This window comes from Phodopus roborovskii, unplaced genomic scaffold, assembly GCF_943737965.1.
Source record: "Phodopus roborovskii unplaced genomic scaffold, PHOROB, whole genome shotgun sequence".
In the NCBI taxonomy this organism is placed as follows: Eukaryota; Metazoa; Chordata; class Mammalia; order Rodentia; family Cricetidae; genus Phodopus; species Phodopus roborovskii.
Window position 1 is genome coordinate 20173822 of NW_026125052.1, and position 17495 is coordinate 20191316.

The 17495-nt window shown below is 48.9% G+C and overlaps 1 protein-coding gene across 2 annotated transcripts in view; it reads left to right on the forward strand.

The window, feature by feature from the left end:
- The first annotated feature begins 3184 nt into the window (after positions 1 to 3184).
- Mrc2 (mannose receptor C type 2) overlaps positions 3185 to 17495 on the forward strand; it is a 54311-nt gene continuing 40000 nt past the window's right edge. For both annotated transcript variants that reach the window (XM_051178882.1, XM_051178883.1), the window contains exon 1: positions 3185 to 3393. In XM_051178882.1, the coding sequence (XP_051034839.1) occupies positions 3270 to 3393 (124 nt within the window). In that variant the 5' untranslated portion in view covers positions 3185 to 3269. The remainder of the gene's footprint in view (positions 3394 to 17495) is intronic.

The following is a 17495-nucleotide window of genomic DNA, read 5'->3' on the forward strand; positions in this document are numbered from 1 at the left end:
TGTAACAGGCTGTCAATTAGGAACTGTCCCACCACCACGTAGTGAGTCAGCCACGGCACAGGCCCTGGCAAGTTTTTATAAGAAGACAGAAGTCAGAGTGCTGAGTGCTTCAAATCTCAGCCCTCATGGTACCCATGACACCCAGCCCTTCTGACAGCCTGTGACTATGTTCTGTTGACAGCCAAGCATGATCCTTTTGTTTTGTGTGTGACTGCTAAATCGTGCTATACCTAGCATGCATGAGGAGGTCAGAGGACAGTTTTATGTTGTTTGCTACTGTATGTACCAGGTTTCAGACTTCTATATGCTACAGTTTATATTGCTATAAAAGCATGAGAGTTAAAGGTGTGTGAGACCTTCTCTCAACCTAAGATGAGTTCCAGACCCTGGGTTGGTGTTTTGTTTTGAGTCAAGGTTTCATACTATGGCTCAGGTGTCCTGAAACTATGTAGTCCAGGATGGCCTTGAACTCTAAGTGGTCTTCCTACCTCACCCTTCCAGGTGCTGGAGTTATAACTATATACCACTACAGCTGGCTTCATATGTTTTTCTTGTTGTTGTTTTGTTTTCCAAAACAGGATTTCTCTGTATGCTTTAGAGCCTGTCCTAGTACTCACTCTGTAGATCAGGCTGGCCTTGAACTCACAGAGGCCTCTGCCTCCCAAGTGCTGGGATTAAAGTCGTATGCCACCACCATCCAGCAAGCTGTGGGAGCATTAAGCTGTGGAGAACTGGACCAGAAATCATTGCAGGACAGTTGTCCAGTTTACCCCACTTTCTACTCAGGATCTAAACCAGATGTAGTCACAGACACAGCAGATATGGCCTGTTAGCAGCATATAGTGACCAACCCTGATTAGAACAGGCCCGGGAGCCTTCAGCAAGACTGTGCTAGCATGATGTACTTTCTGGCTTCTCCCCCCAGCACACTTCTCAGCCTGGAATGTGGTGAAAAGTTTGTTTTTTTCCATCAAATGAAGCAAGACTGCAACTCTGTGAGCATACCTTTGTTTTCCCAGCAGCTGGCACAGGGTAATGCTTGGTGAAGGGACAGCAGAGGACTAATGATGGCTCTCATGTATACACACAGTGGGTCCTGGGCTGGCAATTCAATAAAACCATGTCACACTGATGATAGCAGACTGTTGTGGAGTATTCGCCAGAAAAGACTGCTCGGACATGGATGTAAACCAATAGAAAGTCTTTATTAGCCAGCCGGTGACTACACTGGGCATTTGGGATCCCATTATAGCCCTGAGCCTTTCTCTGGGTGTGCATTTAAGCACAAAAACCATGACCTGGGTTGACATACTTCAGTTAACAAGAACTGTTAGCCAGATGCAGAAGTGCAGAAGCCAAAAAGCAAGGTTAGTACATTTAGAGACTTTTCCAGAACTGTGGACTTTGATGGATTAGGTTTTTGTTTTCATTTTTTGGCAGGTGTTGCTGTCTACATGCTGAGTTTTACAGCCCGAATGGTATTCCATCATGGAGTCAGTTGTGCTAAGATCTGGGGCCCTGTTGCAGGGTGTTGGTTTGCTCTGCCAGCTGAGCAATACCAAAACTTCCTCTGGCTGGTGGAGGAGGGATCCAATTCAACTCCAGAAGCATCCTGTGTTTTGGCTGTTCAGTTAGGGAGATGCAGCTTAGACATAGCTGGCAGAGTCTCAAAAGCCTCAAAGATGACAAGACTTGTAAGGAGGGAAGGTGTCAAAAGAAGGCAGCCCGAGCGTGGCCAGGAATGTATAGGAACCCCCAAGACATGACAAACCGAGAAAGCAGACCCCAACAGGCAGCGAGGCCATGAGTAATTCCCAGCAGTGGAGTAGAGGCTTTGCTTGCACTTGGCTGACTGTCAGGGCTGTGTGGCTAGTGGAACTCTCCGGGGGCCTGTAGGTGCTCCTTTTGGGGCCCTGAAACCAGCGTGCTATATTGAGCCTAGAATCTCAGCTGCCAGAATTTGGAAGGATCAAGGAGAGTCTTATTGCAGAGATAGGGAAAGGAGTCATAAAAAGTCACATTTATTATTTCCAAAAAAGCCCCACAGTGGAGAGTTCAGGAAACAAAACATATTACAGCTCTACAGTGTTTTGATCACTTGTGATGGGAGAAGGTGAGGCTTCTTCGTGCTGTCTTAACGCTTCCCCCAAGCAACTCTTCCAAAGCTGTTTGGGAAATCGGATAGGTTTGGGCTGCCTTTCAAAATCCAGACACTCAGTCCAGTGCTCTGTGCTGTCATCTGACCTGTTGCAAAATACTAAGTAACTGGATTGTAACTTCATGAAATTTCCGTTTTGTTCTTTGCTACCGGCCAGCACTCCAGCTGGTGGGAATGATGTAGGTCTTCTAAGACATCCAATGGACTGTTTTAGTCCCAGGTCTTCGGATGCGGGGCCCCAATTAACTCAAGTGTACACACTTTGTGCCAGGGACACTGACACAGGAGTCACTCACATGCTGAAACAAGATGATTAAGAATTGTCTGCACTGCTCACAAAGAATAGGAGCCCTCCCCTCCCCCAATCTCTGCGCGGGTGGCGGAGTTCTGGGCTCCTCCTCTTCCCCACCAGACTAGGGGAGGGGGTCCTCCTAGGAAAGAAAATAGCTGGGGTTAGTGGCTAAATACAGGCAGAAGAGGCAAGATGGAGAGGGTGCTGGCGGCCCAGGTCTGGCCACCTGAGTCAGTCGCGCGCCCCGGTCCTCGGCTGGCCAGGCCTCGGAGCAGCCCAGGTCTCGCCACGCGGTGAAGTTCTGCGGAAAGTTTTGCAGTTGCTTCGCTGCCCGCGCCAGCAGGAGAAGTTGTGACGCAGCGTCTGGGGCTCCAGGCCCGGGCTGAAGAGAGAGGGAAGACGAGGCGGGAAAGAATTAAGCATAGTGGAGGAAGATAAAAGAGCGCACGCTGGGGACGATCCTTGTGGCCCGCGCTGACCCTCCAGTCCTGCCATCCCCTACTCTCCCTCCTGAAGCACGATCCCTGCGGTCGGGTCCCCAGTCCCGCGTCCCCGAACCTCCTCCTTCCCCTCCCACGCTGCCCGCTTCCCTTCCCCTCTGCCCCTCAAACCCTCCTCCTGGGTTCAGCGCTCCTCCCTCGGCCCTCCCTCCGCGGGGCCTGCCTCTTCCCTTCTCTCCGGGAGGCATCACATCGTCCCAACCCGGAGGAGGACGCGAGCCCCTCGCCGCTGGCGGTCATCCGAGCCCAGCATCAGGGCGCCACTGCGCGCAGCCTGGCCCCGCGCCCTCGGTCCTCGCGTCCTCCGAGCGCCGCAGAGATGGGGCCCATCCGACCTGCCCTCGCGCCCTGGCCTCGTCACCTGCTGTGCTGCTTCTTGCTTCTCGGGGGACTGCATCTCGGCCACCCGGGGGACGCCGCCGCCGCCCCCGCCGCCCTCCCGGGTAAGGCGCTGCCAACTTGGCCAACTTCGGGGGCCGGCCCGAGGGGGAGTGGGGCCTCTTGACTACTTTTCCCTCTTTTTTTTTTTTTTCTTCCTTATTTTCTGGAGTGTGTGTGTGTGTGTGTGTGTGTGTGTGTGTGTGTGTGTGTGTGTGTGTGAGTTTTTAAAAATCGCCTCCGCTTTTCTGGAATCGAGGGAGGAGATGGGAGGAGGAGCACGCCTGGAGGTGGGGGAGGACCTGAGTGGAACCAGATGTGGCAGGCGGCGGGGGAGGGGATCCTGGGCACTGCGGCCTGGGAGAGAGTGGGAGGGAGGTGAAGGGCTGGCGACGACTCGCGTCCGGGCCACCCGGATCCCCGGCTCCCGCCCTGCGCTGGTTCGGTATGGTGGGGTGCACCCGGAGAGCCAGAGGCGCATTGTTTCAGACTCCGTACGTGAGGGGTCAGGCGCCTGTGCAGCGTCTGGCAGGGGCTTTGTATTTTCTTTCTTGGTCTTCAGGGATGGCTTGTGGCATCCTGTGGGACGTTGTATGTCAGCGCGCGCCTGTGTGTATGTGTGTTCGCGCTCTAACTTTGTGTGAGCAATTCTGGCCAAACTGGCACTTCTCCAGAGTGGACAATCTTAAGCTGCAAAAGAGTTTCTAAAGATGCAAAGCCACAGCCCACAGAAAACCAATCACACAAGCCCCACAGACTATGCGCTCCTCTTTTCTGCTGATTCGGTCTCTCCCCCCCCCCCCCAAGAACTGACCGAAATGTGAAGGCAAGACAGGTCTCTCACTGAGAAGCTGAACATTGGTGGGGTAGATCTTCCTCCCTGGGAAGATTTCTCGAAGTAAAAATTAAAGTGCTGGGTGCTGCCTCACATCCCATTTTATGCTGTATAATTGGGGTGAATGGAAAAGGATGGGGCAGCCGCTGCAGCTTTGTGCTAGGACCAAGGGCCCCCTGGAGAGTCTGAGGCTCACAGTGGCCTGGTGTGCTGTGGGTATCTGCTAAAGGGATAGGAAGGGCTGGGGTGACCCAAGTCACATAAGAAGACCTCCTCCTGCCTTCCATCTCACCTGGACCTGAAGCTTGGATAGACAGGCAAACACAGCAGCCTGTCCACCTTAAAGAATCGGGTCCTGCAGGATGCGAGGGAGGAGGGAGAGGATGGCCATTCCAAGAGCCCTAGCCTGGGCTTTAAAGCCAGGCCCTGGGAAAGAGTTGGGCTAGACTGCTGACTTGGTCTTTTCCTCCAGGGAGCTTTTGAGGGGGGGTGGAGGTGCCTGATGAGGGGCCCAGGCAGGGAGGAAAAGGAGGCCTACAGTGTCCCTGTACCTCCTGGTCTTTGCTTCTGTCCCTTCCTGCTCTTTCTCTCAGACTGTGTCCTACACACAAAATATCAATAGCCTGGGCTGTTGCATGTCTGGACTACCCGCCCCAGCCCTGAGGAAGCTGGGCGTGGGCTACGGCAGCGGGTGTGAGGGGCTCCACTGAAGCGACTGAACAGGAGGGTAACATCACACAGCTTCCCTGTCAGTACACACAACACTCCCAGGCGAATCCTGGAAGTCGGCGGGGTGGGGGCAGGAGCCCCAACATCGGTGGGTCCCTCACATGGGAGGCTGGTGCAGGGTCCATGGGCTCTTGTCCCTGTGTGCCTGATGCAAGGGGCAGGCACAAGCGTCGGGAACTGTGGCCGCAGGAAATGCTTGTGGGAGGTAGGCAGGATTTGCCTGGCAGGCTATTGCTGGGGCCAAAGGCCCTGGGGGGGGGGGAGGGGCTACGGGCTGTTAGTTGCCTGATCAGCCGGAAGTCCAGTGGGCTCAGGACTGCAGAGGAGATACTGCAGCTCTCTTGGGGGTCAGAGGTGACAGGGCTATGGGACATAGGATGGCAGAATTCCTCTTCCTCAGGTAGAGCATGTTGCTGCTGTGATGCTGGTCTGCTTTCCATGCACACAGCACCAAGCCAAGTGCTTTAGAAGAGTTAAGATGGGTCCCTTAGAGAAAAGGGAATCTTTCAGAATGACACAGGTTGAACGGTTAGTGTGGGGTGAAGGCTCCATTGTGAGGGCCCTTTCTCAGCCTGGAAGCCATGTTAAATGCTTAGTGTCCATTTCTCATTTAGCTCTGATGATAACTCAAATAGGTAGGCATCGTCGGACCCATTTTGCAGAGTACAAAATGGAGTCTTAAGGGGAGTCTGATGATTTCTTTTTTGGGCACATCTAGTAAGTGAAAGGCTGGGACCCTGGGACCAGGGACGCTTGATGACAAGAGACAGAGGAGACAGTGGTCCAAGGAGGAAAGGCTGTCTGAGGAGAGCGGGGAGGGCAGAAGGGAGAGGGGAGGGCAGAAGGGAGAGAGCAGGCCAGGAAGGAGGGTGCTGCTGAATTATGTGGAGGCTTCCTGGGTTCCTGAAGGAAAGTAGCCAGGTGTCTGGAAGGCCCTGCTGAAGATACCACTGCAGTCTGGAAGTAGGACTCTGAAGTGCCATGTAGAAACATGGAAGAGGGAGCTGCTGTCTTTGGGGAGTCCTCCTGTGGTGAAGGACTTCTGTCTAAAGGGCACACAGAGGTGCTTCCTTCCCTCTGAGAGGTACTGGGGACTTGTTATTGCCACCAGAGTCACTAGACAAGTCACTATGTCCAGCCAGCGAAGTCCAGAGTCGTGTCCTTCCCCATAAGACTCTGCCTTCCAGGCTTTAGCAAGCTGCTGAGGCCACTGTGCTCCAGCTGGGTTTCTGTTCTATCCTGATTTTACCTGGGCAAGGTGAAGGTACAGGGGAGTAGGAAGTCTGGGTTGGTCCTGTGTTGAGAAGCTGTCTTTGTGGGGCTGCAACTGGAGCCAGCCGAGCAGCCCCAAGTTTGTACCTGAGTGGGGGAGTGTGGATGAGCAAAAGGCTAGCTAAAAGAGGGTTAAGAACCCAAGACAGAAACACGGATAGTTGTCAGGAGGGCAGATTCAATCCACACTGAATGCGCCCTCATTTATTCTCTCGCGATCTCTTGTATTCAACCAGCAGTGAGGACAAAATGGCAGAAGACTCCTATTATCATGTATAAGGGGCAAAGAGACTTTCTTCCCTCAATTCTCCATGTTTTTGGTAGCCACACCTGCCATCCGGCCTTTAGGGTCTAGAGTAAATGCACCTGGGCCCAAACCTATTGTTATTTAGATAAGAGACATTCACTGCCAAGGCCAGAACATCCTGTAGCCGCCAGATTAATGTCTTATGGAATAATAAGACAGATTTGAGCTCTCTGAACATGTGGCAAGATGGAATGGATTCCTTTTCATGGGTCCCATTGGGTCCCTGAGAAGTCCGATGCCCACGCGCTGGTGTGATTGGATAGGATGGAAAAGCCATGAACTTCTCAGGGTCTTCATTTGAATTCATCACTAGTTTGCACATGTGAGTGAGGCAAAGTGGCAATACCAATCAAAGCGGTTGTTTCTGTGGCTGTGGCTCGACCCATCTCCTAACCCCTGGAAGACCTCCTTACCTCAAACCCTGGGGGCCAGATGTTAGAAACAGGGGCACTGCAGAAGACTGGAAAGTTGCCTTGGAGCTCTAAGCCTGGGCTCCCCTGTGTGTTAGCTTGTCACTGTGACTCAGTTGCTTCATCTAAACAACTTAGGGAAGAAAGGTTCATGTTGGCTCTTAGCTGCATAGCCTTCAGCCCAAAGTCCGCTGGTTCCATTGCCCGGAAGCCTGTGGTGAGACAGAAGCATAACACAGAGTCATGGCAGCAGAGGAAGGCTGCTCGCTCATGGCAGCCAGGAAGACAGTGAGGCATCCAGGACAAGCAAGGTACACCCTTCAAAGGCCTGTTCCCAGGGACCTTCTTCCTCCAACCAGGCTCCACTTCCTAGTTACCCAATAATGCTATCCCATTCCGACCCCATCGTTGGAGTCCGTTATCTTAAAGCCCTTCTGATCTAATCAGAAGACTCCCTCCAAACATCGCACTGGAGACCAAGCTGTCATACCCAACTTAACACTCACCCATGTGTTCTCTTGAGAGGGACAGTGAGGAAGAGCGTGGGTGGGCAGCTCTCTGTTGTCAGCTGGTTCTCACGCATCTCCGTGGGCTCAGGAGGCAGAGACTGAGTTCCCTCTCCCTGTTCTCAGGGTCCCTGGACCGTTCTCCTCCCGGGAGACACTGATAGTAAGTGCAAGTGCCTCAAGGATGCCAGCCAGGCATCACGGCTCCTTGATTTCACCGTCCAAACTGATTCTTTCTTTGAATCTATCCTACCCCACCCCACCCCCGCTGCCACCCTGTGCTCTCTGCCATGGGAGGGGGCTCTTGGACTTGGGAGGCTGGGGTATCACTGGCAGGAAATGTGTCTTCCAGTTTAGCCCTTCATGAGTTATGGAGGGCCCCCTTTCCCATGACTGAGTCCTATATAAATCCGGGTGGGGCTAGCCATCGGAGTGGTGACACAGCTCTTGGAACTCACCCTGAGCTCAGCAGATTAGTGTTAGTCCTCAGTAGGCTGGAGGAGGGCTGCGTAGTGATCTATGGCCCAGGAAATGTTGGGGACAGTCAGCACCAACGCCCTAGCAAACTGCGCACTGCGGCTCTAGCTGGACTTCTCACGGTTAGCTTCTTTCTATGCCTGAGGCTGTGTCCTCTCCTGGGGCCCTTGGATTTTCTCCTTCAAAGTACAGACTCTTGGAGCTGGAGAGATGGCTCAGGGGTTAAGACCACCCCTCCAGAGGTCCAAGTTTTGATTTCCAGCACCCACAAGGCAACTCACAACTGTTGGTAGCTTCAGTCCCAAAGGATCCGGTATCTTCTGGCCTCTGAGGGCACCAGGAACACAAACGGTGCACAGATGTACAAGCAAGATAAAACACCGTACTCATAAAAATGAAATTTAAAAAATAGAACTACAAATCCTCCGCTGGCGTGACCCCTGCTTTCTGACAGCCTCTGCCCACTTCAGGTCCTTTGCCTCTGTATCATACCCTCCAGGAGACACCTTCCCAGCATGCTCTTCTCCTCACCTCCAGGCCTTTGCTCACTGTACCTCTGCCAAGCAGGTCCTTCCTTCCCTTGGCCTTCCTGACTTCCCCTGAGCTCTCCCCCAAGACTCAAGGATGTTGAAAATACCTAGGAGGTAAGACAATCCCCAGACACTACCGACAACAATAAACCTTAGAACAGCGAAGGACAGTACAGCTTTTTGGGAAGCACCCTGAAGAGTTGCGTTCTTGGTGGGCTGAGAGTTATGTTCGGTTGTTTTTTTTTTGTTTGTTTGTTTTTTTGTTTTTGTTTTTTCATTGCTGTGCTAAGATACCTGAGACAAACAAAGAAAAAGTTCCTTTGGTCAGCAGTTTCGAGGACCCATCCATGGCCACTTGGTCTAGTTGCTTTGAGTCTCAGGCAAGGTCAGAAATCATGCTGGAGGATGTGGTGGAGAACTGCTCACCTCATGGCAGCTGGTGAAGCAGAGAGAGGAAAGGGCCAGGGACAAGGTGCAACACCTCTGTGACTTCCTCCAGTGACACTCCACTTCCCAATATGTTAGCCGTGTGGTGGGCTCAGCAAGGATCCATCTATTGACTAGGGGTGAGAACTCATCTAGTCAACTCTCCAAAGCCCATCAGTTTGGCAAACAAGCCTATCTAACGGTGAGCCTTCCCCAGGGACATTCGGGTTCAAGCCCCACTGTTTCACAGGGAAAACTCTAACCAGGCTCTGACTGATGCCCACAAGTGTTTGGAAGGGTGATCGTGTGGTACTGTTTTGCCAACTGAGGCAGGGGTGTAGGTGTGATCTAGCCTATTTCCTTTCCCTGCCAGTCTTCTGAGTGTATTAATGGGGCAGACTGCTTGAGACCAGAATTAGGTGAGAACGAGAACACCCCACCTTGTGGGGTGTTGCTTGGGAGTCACACACAAGTCAGATGATAGATGGCTGAGGTACGTCTAGTACGCTATCAGGCACTAAGCTATTGCGGTTTTTATTACTAATAGAAAGAAAACCCATGACTATCAAGGGACTCAAATATGATGTAACACAGTCCTCAACACCCTCAGACCCGGCTGGAGAGATGGCTCAGCACAGTTAAGTGCACTCACCCATCTCCCACAACACACAAGCGTGGCTCCCAGCATCCATGTCAGATGGCTCACTACCACCTGTTACTCTCGTTTCCAGGGGACCCAGTGCCCTCTTCTGGCCTCTGTGGGCACCAGATACACATGTGGTGCCCACATGTGCATGTAGGCAAACACCCATCCACATAAAATAAAAATAAATCTCTTTAAAGATGGGGTAAAATGAAAAAAATCTTTGTTTTGCTTTCTTTTTTGAGATGGGGCTTCTCTGTGTAGCCCTGATGTCCTGAAACTTGCTCTGTAGACCAGGCTGGACTCAAACTTGGAGATCCACCTGCCTCTGCCTCCTGAGTGCTGGGATTAAAGGTGTGCACCACCCCTACTCAGTGAGAGTAATTTTTTGAAAAGAAAAAAAAAAAAACGATTAGAAAAAAAAATACTATGCAAAGTCAGTTGGGCAATAGTGGCCCTCCAAGCCCTCCTGTCCCTCCCAATACTGGACTGCAGGTGCACCACCACTCCACAACCAGATTTTTACTGGGTACTCAGCATCCAACCTCAGGTCCTCGTGCTTGGGCCATTTCCAAAGCCCCTTGACCAATTACTTTAGCTGTCACTGCAAGCCTGTGTGCATCTGATAGTCGCCTGTAAATATAAAAAGTAAACATAAATACCATATTGGGAAAAGGAGAATCCCATCCTCAGTGGTCCTGCCTTCCTCAGGTCCTTATTTACCACAGTCTCTTCTGCGCGCTCTCCCTTCCTTCCTTAACCCTCATTAAGGGTCCTGGGGAACTCTTTCATCCCTGGAGTGGGCAGTGCTAAACCCAAGGCTGTTCCAGTGTGCTTGCTTTCCTCAGGGCCTGACATGCAGCTTTCTTCGGGTCTGTCTCTAAGCCTGGCTTGTACTTGAGCATGAGTGTCCAAGGCTGGACAGTCCCCTTCAGCCAGAAGCCGCCCCCCCCCCCGCAAATTTTACTGGATTTTATGGCTGCCGCCCTCCCCAACCCTGGTGTGGCTGCTTCCTCCCTTGCTAACTCCCTTTGAGCAGGGTGTTTTGTACTTCTTCCTGGAAGCTGCAACCCCACAGATGGGTTCAATGCCCAAGCCACGGTGGTGTTTAATGGGCATTTATTGAGTTGGAAAAAACAAAGCAAGCAGATAAGTGTCCCAAAGACATAAGGAACATTTTAGGTGATGTCACGATCTTGGAAAAACATCCAGCATTGGGTTTAGATCAATGGTAGAGAGTCCAATGGAGGAGGCTAACCTCCAGAAATAAGAGTTTTAAGCTGTTGTAAAAATGTGATGTGAGAGACGTGCCAGAAACAATACTTAGAAGATGAAATCTTTACTTTTAAATGCTGGGGAAACATGGATTTTACATTTAGAAATTGCTGGGGGTGGTATTCTGTGGTGGAGGACATGGCTAGCATGTGAGAGGGTCTGGGTTCAAGTCCTGGCTCTGCACCACCCACCCAGAAAAAAAAGGGGGGGGAATCTAATTTCACTTTGCAGCTAAACACTCCTGAAAGAATACAGATGATGTACTATCATGTAGAAGATGCACGGATGACTAGAAATTAAGATTGCTTTTGGAGGGGGAAAGAAGGCTCAGTGGCTTAAGTACTCTTGCAGAGGGTGCAGAAGGAAAACTACTAGCAAGACATACATTATGAATTTCTGGCCTGCACATGTAACATGTTCATACACACGTGTGTCAACATACATGTTCATAATGCACATATGTATAACACAAACATACCACATGCACATATACAAGTTCATACACACACATATATGCACACACAAACATTCGCACACCCCAAAGGGTCAGATGTTCACCAATTTTATTTTATGTGACATTTATAAAGAACATTTTATTAAAAGAAAAAAGAGGGGGCTCTCTGAGATCTCCGATAGGAACAGACACTTGCTTGACAGCTGAGAGACCCCTCTGAAATGCACAGGAAAAATTTGGTTAAATAAATTAGAGTAAACATACAAAGCAGTTGGCTGTGTGTAGCGTGTACGGGTTTTTTCCTCCTGCCGCCTCCCTTGTCCGGCAGCTGTGTGTGAATGACTGAGCCCCAGTTCCATGCAGCGGCTTCTGGGAGGACATAAGGTTGTGTAGAAGAGTGGTCCCAGAGGATTCCATGACAACATGCTCTTTCTCAAGTCATGGGGAATGTAACATTTCATACCTAAATACTTAGCTACTTGTCAACTACAAACAAAGACATTGTCTGAGTAGGGTGACTATGGCTGTGATAGGACACCATGACCAAAGGAATCTGGGGAGGAAAGGGTTTATTTGGCTTACACTCCCACAGCACTGTTCATCATCACAGGAACCTGGAGGCAGGAGCTGATGCAGAGGCCATGGAGGGATGCTGCTTACTGCCTTGCTCCCCTTTGGCTTGCCCAGCCTGTTTCTTACAGAACCCAGGACCACCAGCCCAGGTGTGGTACCATCTGCAATGGACTGGGCCCTCCTCCATCAATCACTAATTAAGGAGTGGTTCTCAACCTTCCGAATGCTGTGATTCCTTAATATAGTTCTTGTTGTGGTGACCCGTGTGGTGGTGTGGAGGCGTGGCTTTGCTGGAGAAAGTGTGTCACTGTGGAGGCAGGCTTTGAGGTCTCGCATATGCTCAAGGCACGCCTGGTATTTTAGTTCACTTCCTGCTGCCTGAAAGATATAGAACTCTCAGCCACCTACCTCTCCAGCACCATGTCTGAATGTCTGACTGCACAGCACCATGTCACCTGATGATAATGGACTGAATCTCTGAAACTATAAGCCACCAACTCAATAAATGTTTTCCTTATGAGAGTTTCTGTGGTCATGTGTCTCTGCACAGCAATAAATAGGAACCCTAACTAAGACAACCCCCCAAGCATAAAATTATTTTGTTGCTACTTCATTACTGTAATTTTGTTACTGTTTTGAATCGTAACATAACTATCTGGAACTATCTGGTATGCAGGGCAGGGTATCCAATATGTGAGACCCACAGGTTGAGAACTGCTGCCCTAAAGGCTTGCCTATAGCTGTATCTTATGGAGTGATTTCTCATTTGAGGTTCCTTTCTCTCAGTTCCAGTCCAGCCAGGGCTACATAGTGAGGCTCTATCTAAAACCAATGAAGAAAGAAAGATTTTATGAGCTAAAGCAACAGCTAAGGAATAAGTAAATGATATATGGTGTACTATACAGGAAGGCATTTAGCTTTAATTTTAAGATTACATTTATGTATATAGGTATTTAATGCATACCTAGTCATGACAGACAGACATGGCAGACACATCAGCACATGGAGGTCAGAGGTCAGCTTACCCGTCCTTCTAACATGTGGGTTCTGAGGGTTGAGCTCAGGTTGTTGGTCTTGCCTTTACCTGCCGAGCTGTCTCTCAAGCCAGCATTTAGGTATAAAAATGGTTTCATCACACACACACACACACACACACACACACACACACTCTACCCCACCCCCGCCGCTAATGTTCTAAAAGACAATACTTTCAGCGAAGAATTAAATATGTAAACGAGATTCTAGAATGTGTTGTTTGTATTCATATTTTATATCTGTGCATATGTATAATCATATTTGGGGTGTGTAGAGAAGATAAGAGAAAAACGCCACCCAAATCTAACAGTTTCTCATGCACAAAACTGAATTATATGTTATTTAGGAAACATGATTACTGTGGAGGGGTTTTTCTTTAAACACATCTGCATTTTAGGCCAGAGAGTGGCAGCTGTCATTCTGCCAACTGTGCAGACATACGAACCCAGCAGCTCTTCCTTTCTGCCCACAGTTCCTTTGTGTAACTGGTCCAAACCTCCAGGGAGAGACTTCATGGAGTTAGTCAGAACTTCAGCTCCTGGACTATGCCCTCATCATTTAAAACATCTTATTTTATCATTTTATGTGTATGAGTATATTGCCTGCATGTACATATGTGCACCATGTACATGCTTGCCGTCTGCAGAGGTCTGAAGAGGGCATTGGATCTCCTGGAACTGGAGGTAAAGACAATTATGAGCCACCATGAAGGTTCTGGGACTCAAACACTTGATTCTGTGGAAGAACAGCCAGTGTTTTGTATTTTTTAGATTTTGTTTGAGTTGGGTTCTCTCTGCATATCTCTGGCTCTCCTGGAACTAACTATGTAAACAAGGCTTGCCTCGTACTCACAGAAATCCTCCTGTCTCTGACTCCTGAGTGCTGGGACAGCCAGTGGTCTTTACTGCAGAGCCATCACTCCAGCCCTCAGCATTGTTTAAAAGCCCACAGATATGCCTTTTAGGCTTAGGTGGCATCTCGGAGCATCCTCCACTCAGAGGTTAGCCACAGAGGGGTTTTGCTGAGGGTACCCTGGGAGAAGTGCCTTTGTTACAGTAGTTACAGTCTCCGTAATGCCCCAAATTACAGCAGAGGAAAGATAGCATGCTTAAAAGCTGGAGTACGGGTTTGATGTTGGAATATAGAAGGTCACAAAGTCTGTAAACTCAAAATTATTGAAAGGTGGAGCAGAGACACACCTTTGTGTTGGGATTTTGTGTGTGTGGCTGGGATTTTGGAAGACTTCCTTTGGGGGGGGGGAAGGAGCAGCTTTAGCATTTCTATAAAACATTGTGCAATGGTCAAGACTACCAACTTTCACTGAGCATGTGAGGTCAGCTTAGCTGTGAGTACTCCTTCTGCCGAGTACTGAATGAATCCTCACAGAGGTCAGGAACCAGGGTTGCCCAGGGAGTGATGCCATGGTGAATGCAGTCTTGGGTATGTGTGGTCCCCACATCATCCTCTACAAATACAAACTTTCTGTAATTATAACTAATGTGGGTGGTGAGGTTAACAATCGTTTGCGTTACCTCAGCCCCTAATCTACGGTGTAGAGCATCTTAATGCTTGGTTAGTCTACATGCCTTCTCATTCGCTCCTGCTCAGTCTCTATTTTGACTTTAGTATTAGCCATTCTTGGTTTCACACTTTAAGAATTTATTTATTTGTTTGTTTGTTTGGTTGGTTGGTTTTTTGAGACAGGTAATTTCTGTGTAGCCTTGGCTGTCCTAGAACTCACTTTGTAGAACAGGCTGGCCTTGAACTCACAGAGATCCTCCTGCTTCTGCCTCCCAAGTGCTGGGATTAGGGGTGTGCACCATCACCACCTAGCTTGGTTTCAATTTTTTAATTCTTGGGAGTATGGCACAAATACAGAAACGTGAACACAATGTGTTCAGTTTGATTGATATTTCACAGAGCACAACTCATATAGCCAACCCTTCGGTTCAGAAAATAACATTCCCAACATTTCCAGGGCGTAGAAGCCCTTACACAGACCTAGTGTAAGCCTTTATTCTTTGTGTGCCGTTGCCCATCTTATATTTTTGGTTGCGAGCCTACACTTTCAATAGCTGGGCTATTCCTCCAGCCCTGTTGCCCATCTTTTTTTCTTTTCTTTTCTTTTTTATTTTTCTTTTTGTTTGTTTTTTGGTTTTGGTTTTCAAGACAGGGTTCCTCTGTATTGCTTTGCAGCCTGTCCTGGAACTAGCTCTGTAGACCAGGCTAGCCTCAAACTCACAGAGATCCGCCTGCCTCTCTGCTTTCTGAGTGCTGGGATTAAAGGTGTGCGCCACCATTGCCTAGTTTCAGCTTCCATTTAAATTTTTATTTTAATAACCTATCCATTTTTATTCTATGTGCATTGGTGCCTCTATGCATGCATGTCTGTGTGAGGGTGTCATAACCCTTGGAATGGGAATTACAGATAGTTGTCAGCTGCCATGTGGGTGTTGGGACTTGAACCCCCATCCTCTGGAAGAGCAGCCAGTGCTCCCAACTGCTAACCCATCTCTCCAGTCCCCATTTAAAATTTTTTTTGGTTTGTTTGTTTTTTGTTTGATACAGGTCTCACCATGTAGTCCTGGCTGGCCTGGAATTCATAGACATCCAAGTGTGAGGGCTTTGAGTGCTACATTTAAGGGCTTGTGCTACCGTGTCCATCTTCAATTTTTTTTTTATCTGGGATGCATATATTTTCTTCACCTTTTCCCAGCACCAGTGCCCATCCCCCACTTTTGGGTACAGGTTCTGACCATATAGTTCAAGGTGGCCCCAGACACCCAATTCCCCTGCTTCTGCTTTTTAAGTGATGGGATTAGAGGTCTGTCCGTTATACCACTGTGACCTTATTGATACAATTTGTAAAAAGCACCTTGATCTTAAATTTGGTTCCCTCTCTAGGCTTTCAGCAGAATAGCTGAACATCTACAGGGCAGCAGTTAACCAATTATAACCAAAACTGCAAATCCCTCCCCCTCAAAATAAAAGGAAGAAAGAGAGAGAGAAAGAGAGAAAGGAAGAAAGGAAGCTGTGCGAATCATGTATGTTCCAGGAGTACTGGTCAAGACCTTGCTGAGTAAGCATGCAATCTGGTGTGTGGCCCTCCTGTAATCCCAGCCCTTGGAAGGCGTAGACAGCTAGACCTCAGAGCAAGCACACTATTTAGATTAGTGTAGCAGGAATTCTCTTTGGTCTTAATAATAAAAACTCAGAGTCAGCTATCGAGGGGTGAAAGCTGAAGTCAGAAGCAGAGCGGCCAGCCACTAGAGTTCTGACCTCTACCAATGCTCAGACCAAAGGCCGATGCTGTCCTCAGACTGACTGCTCCTCAGGCTGTGTCCTGTCTACGAATCCTCAGACTGAATCTGGGATCCCAGACTAGTGCTGGGATCACCTTTGTGTGAGATATGTTTCCCTTTTAGATACATTCTATCTCATGTAGCCTAGGGTGGTCTTGAACTCACAGAAATCTGTCTGCCTCTGCCTCCCAAGTGCTGGGATTAAAGGTGTGAGCCACCTCTACTGCCTTCCTCTGTGGCTAACTAGTGTGGCTCAGCTCTGCACTCTGATCTTCAGGAGAGCTGTATTTGTTAGATCACACACAAAATAGCACCACTGGTTAGCTCAACCAGTGAGTGCTAAATTCACATGAGAGACCCTCCCTCCACCTAGAAGGTGGAGAATTATCCAGGAAGACATCAACTTCTGGTTTACACATTCAAATTCATGAGTACATACACACACACTCGAGGGGCCCACCCGCCTGTACACGTGTGCATGAATACTTACACACATATGCACACCACAGAGATGAAAAGTACTTAAAAATTACTGTTGCTTATTATTAATGGGAATAGTGCTTATGGCACAACTTTGTGGAGTTGGACCCTCCACCTTTTTACATGGCTTTCACAGTTTGACCTCAGGGAATCGGGCTAGTGTGGCAAGAACTTTTTACACACTGGCACAAGACTCTAGTGATACCAAAAATTATACCTATTCATAAAAAACAATTCAACAATAGAAGAAAGTTACATGCACCCTCTTGAGCATTCCCAGCTTGAAACAGTTTGAGACAACTTGGGGGTGGGACCAGGTCTAAATACAATTTATGTTTTTTCTTTCTTTCTTCATATACACCTGTCAGTGAACACAATTTATGTTTTGTGTATTCCTAACCCGAAGGCAGTTTTTTAATGGAGCTTTTTGTTTTGATTTTGTTTATTTGGAGCACTGGGATGGGATTGGATCCTGTAGCCCAGGCTAGCCTCGAAGTCTTGGCATTCCTTCTGTCTTAGTCTCTGAAGTGAGAGGATTACAGGGCTTGAGCCTGTGTTTTGAGGGTGACAGTGTGACACCTCTCATAAGGTCACACGTGGAGCTTTCCATTTGTGGTGTCCAGTCAGTACTCAGAAACTGTCAAGGCACTGGAGAGGAGACGTCGGCTAAGCTCTTGCTGCGGCAGAGGATCTGGGTTCCATCCTCACAGTCACATGATGATGGCTTGTTACCACATAGCTCCAGTTTCCTGGCATCTGATGCCCGCTTCTGACGTCTGTGGGGACCAGGAAATACATGCTACACCATCCATCGTCATACATGCAGAAAAAAATTCACACACATACAATAAGTAAGTTGTTTATTTTTTTTTTAAAGAAACTTTCAAATTCTGGGGCATTTCAGATGGTGCCT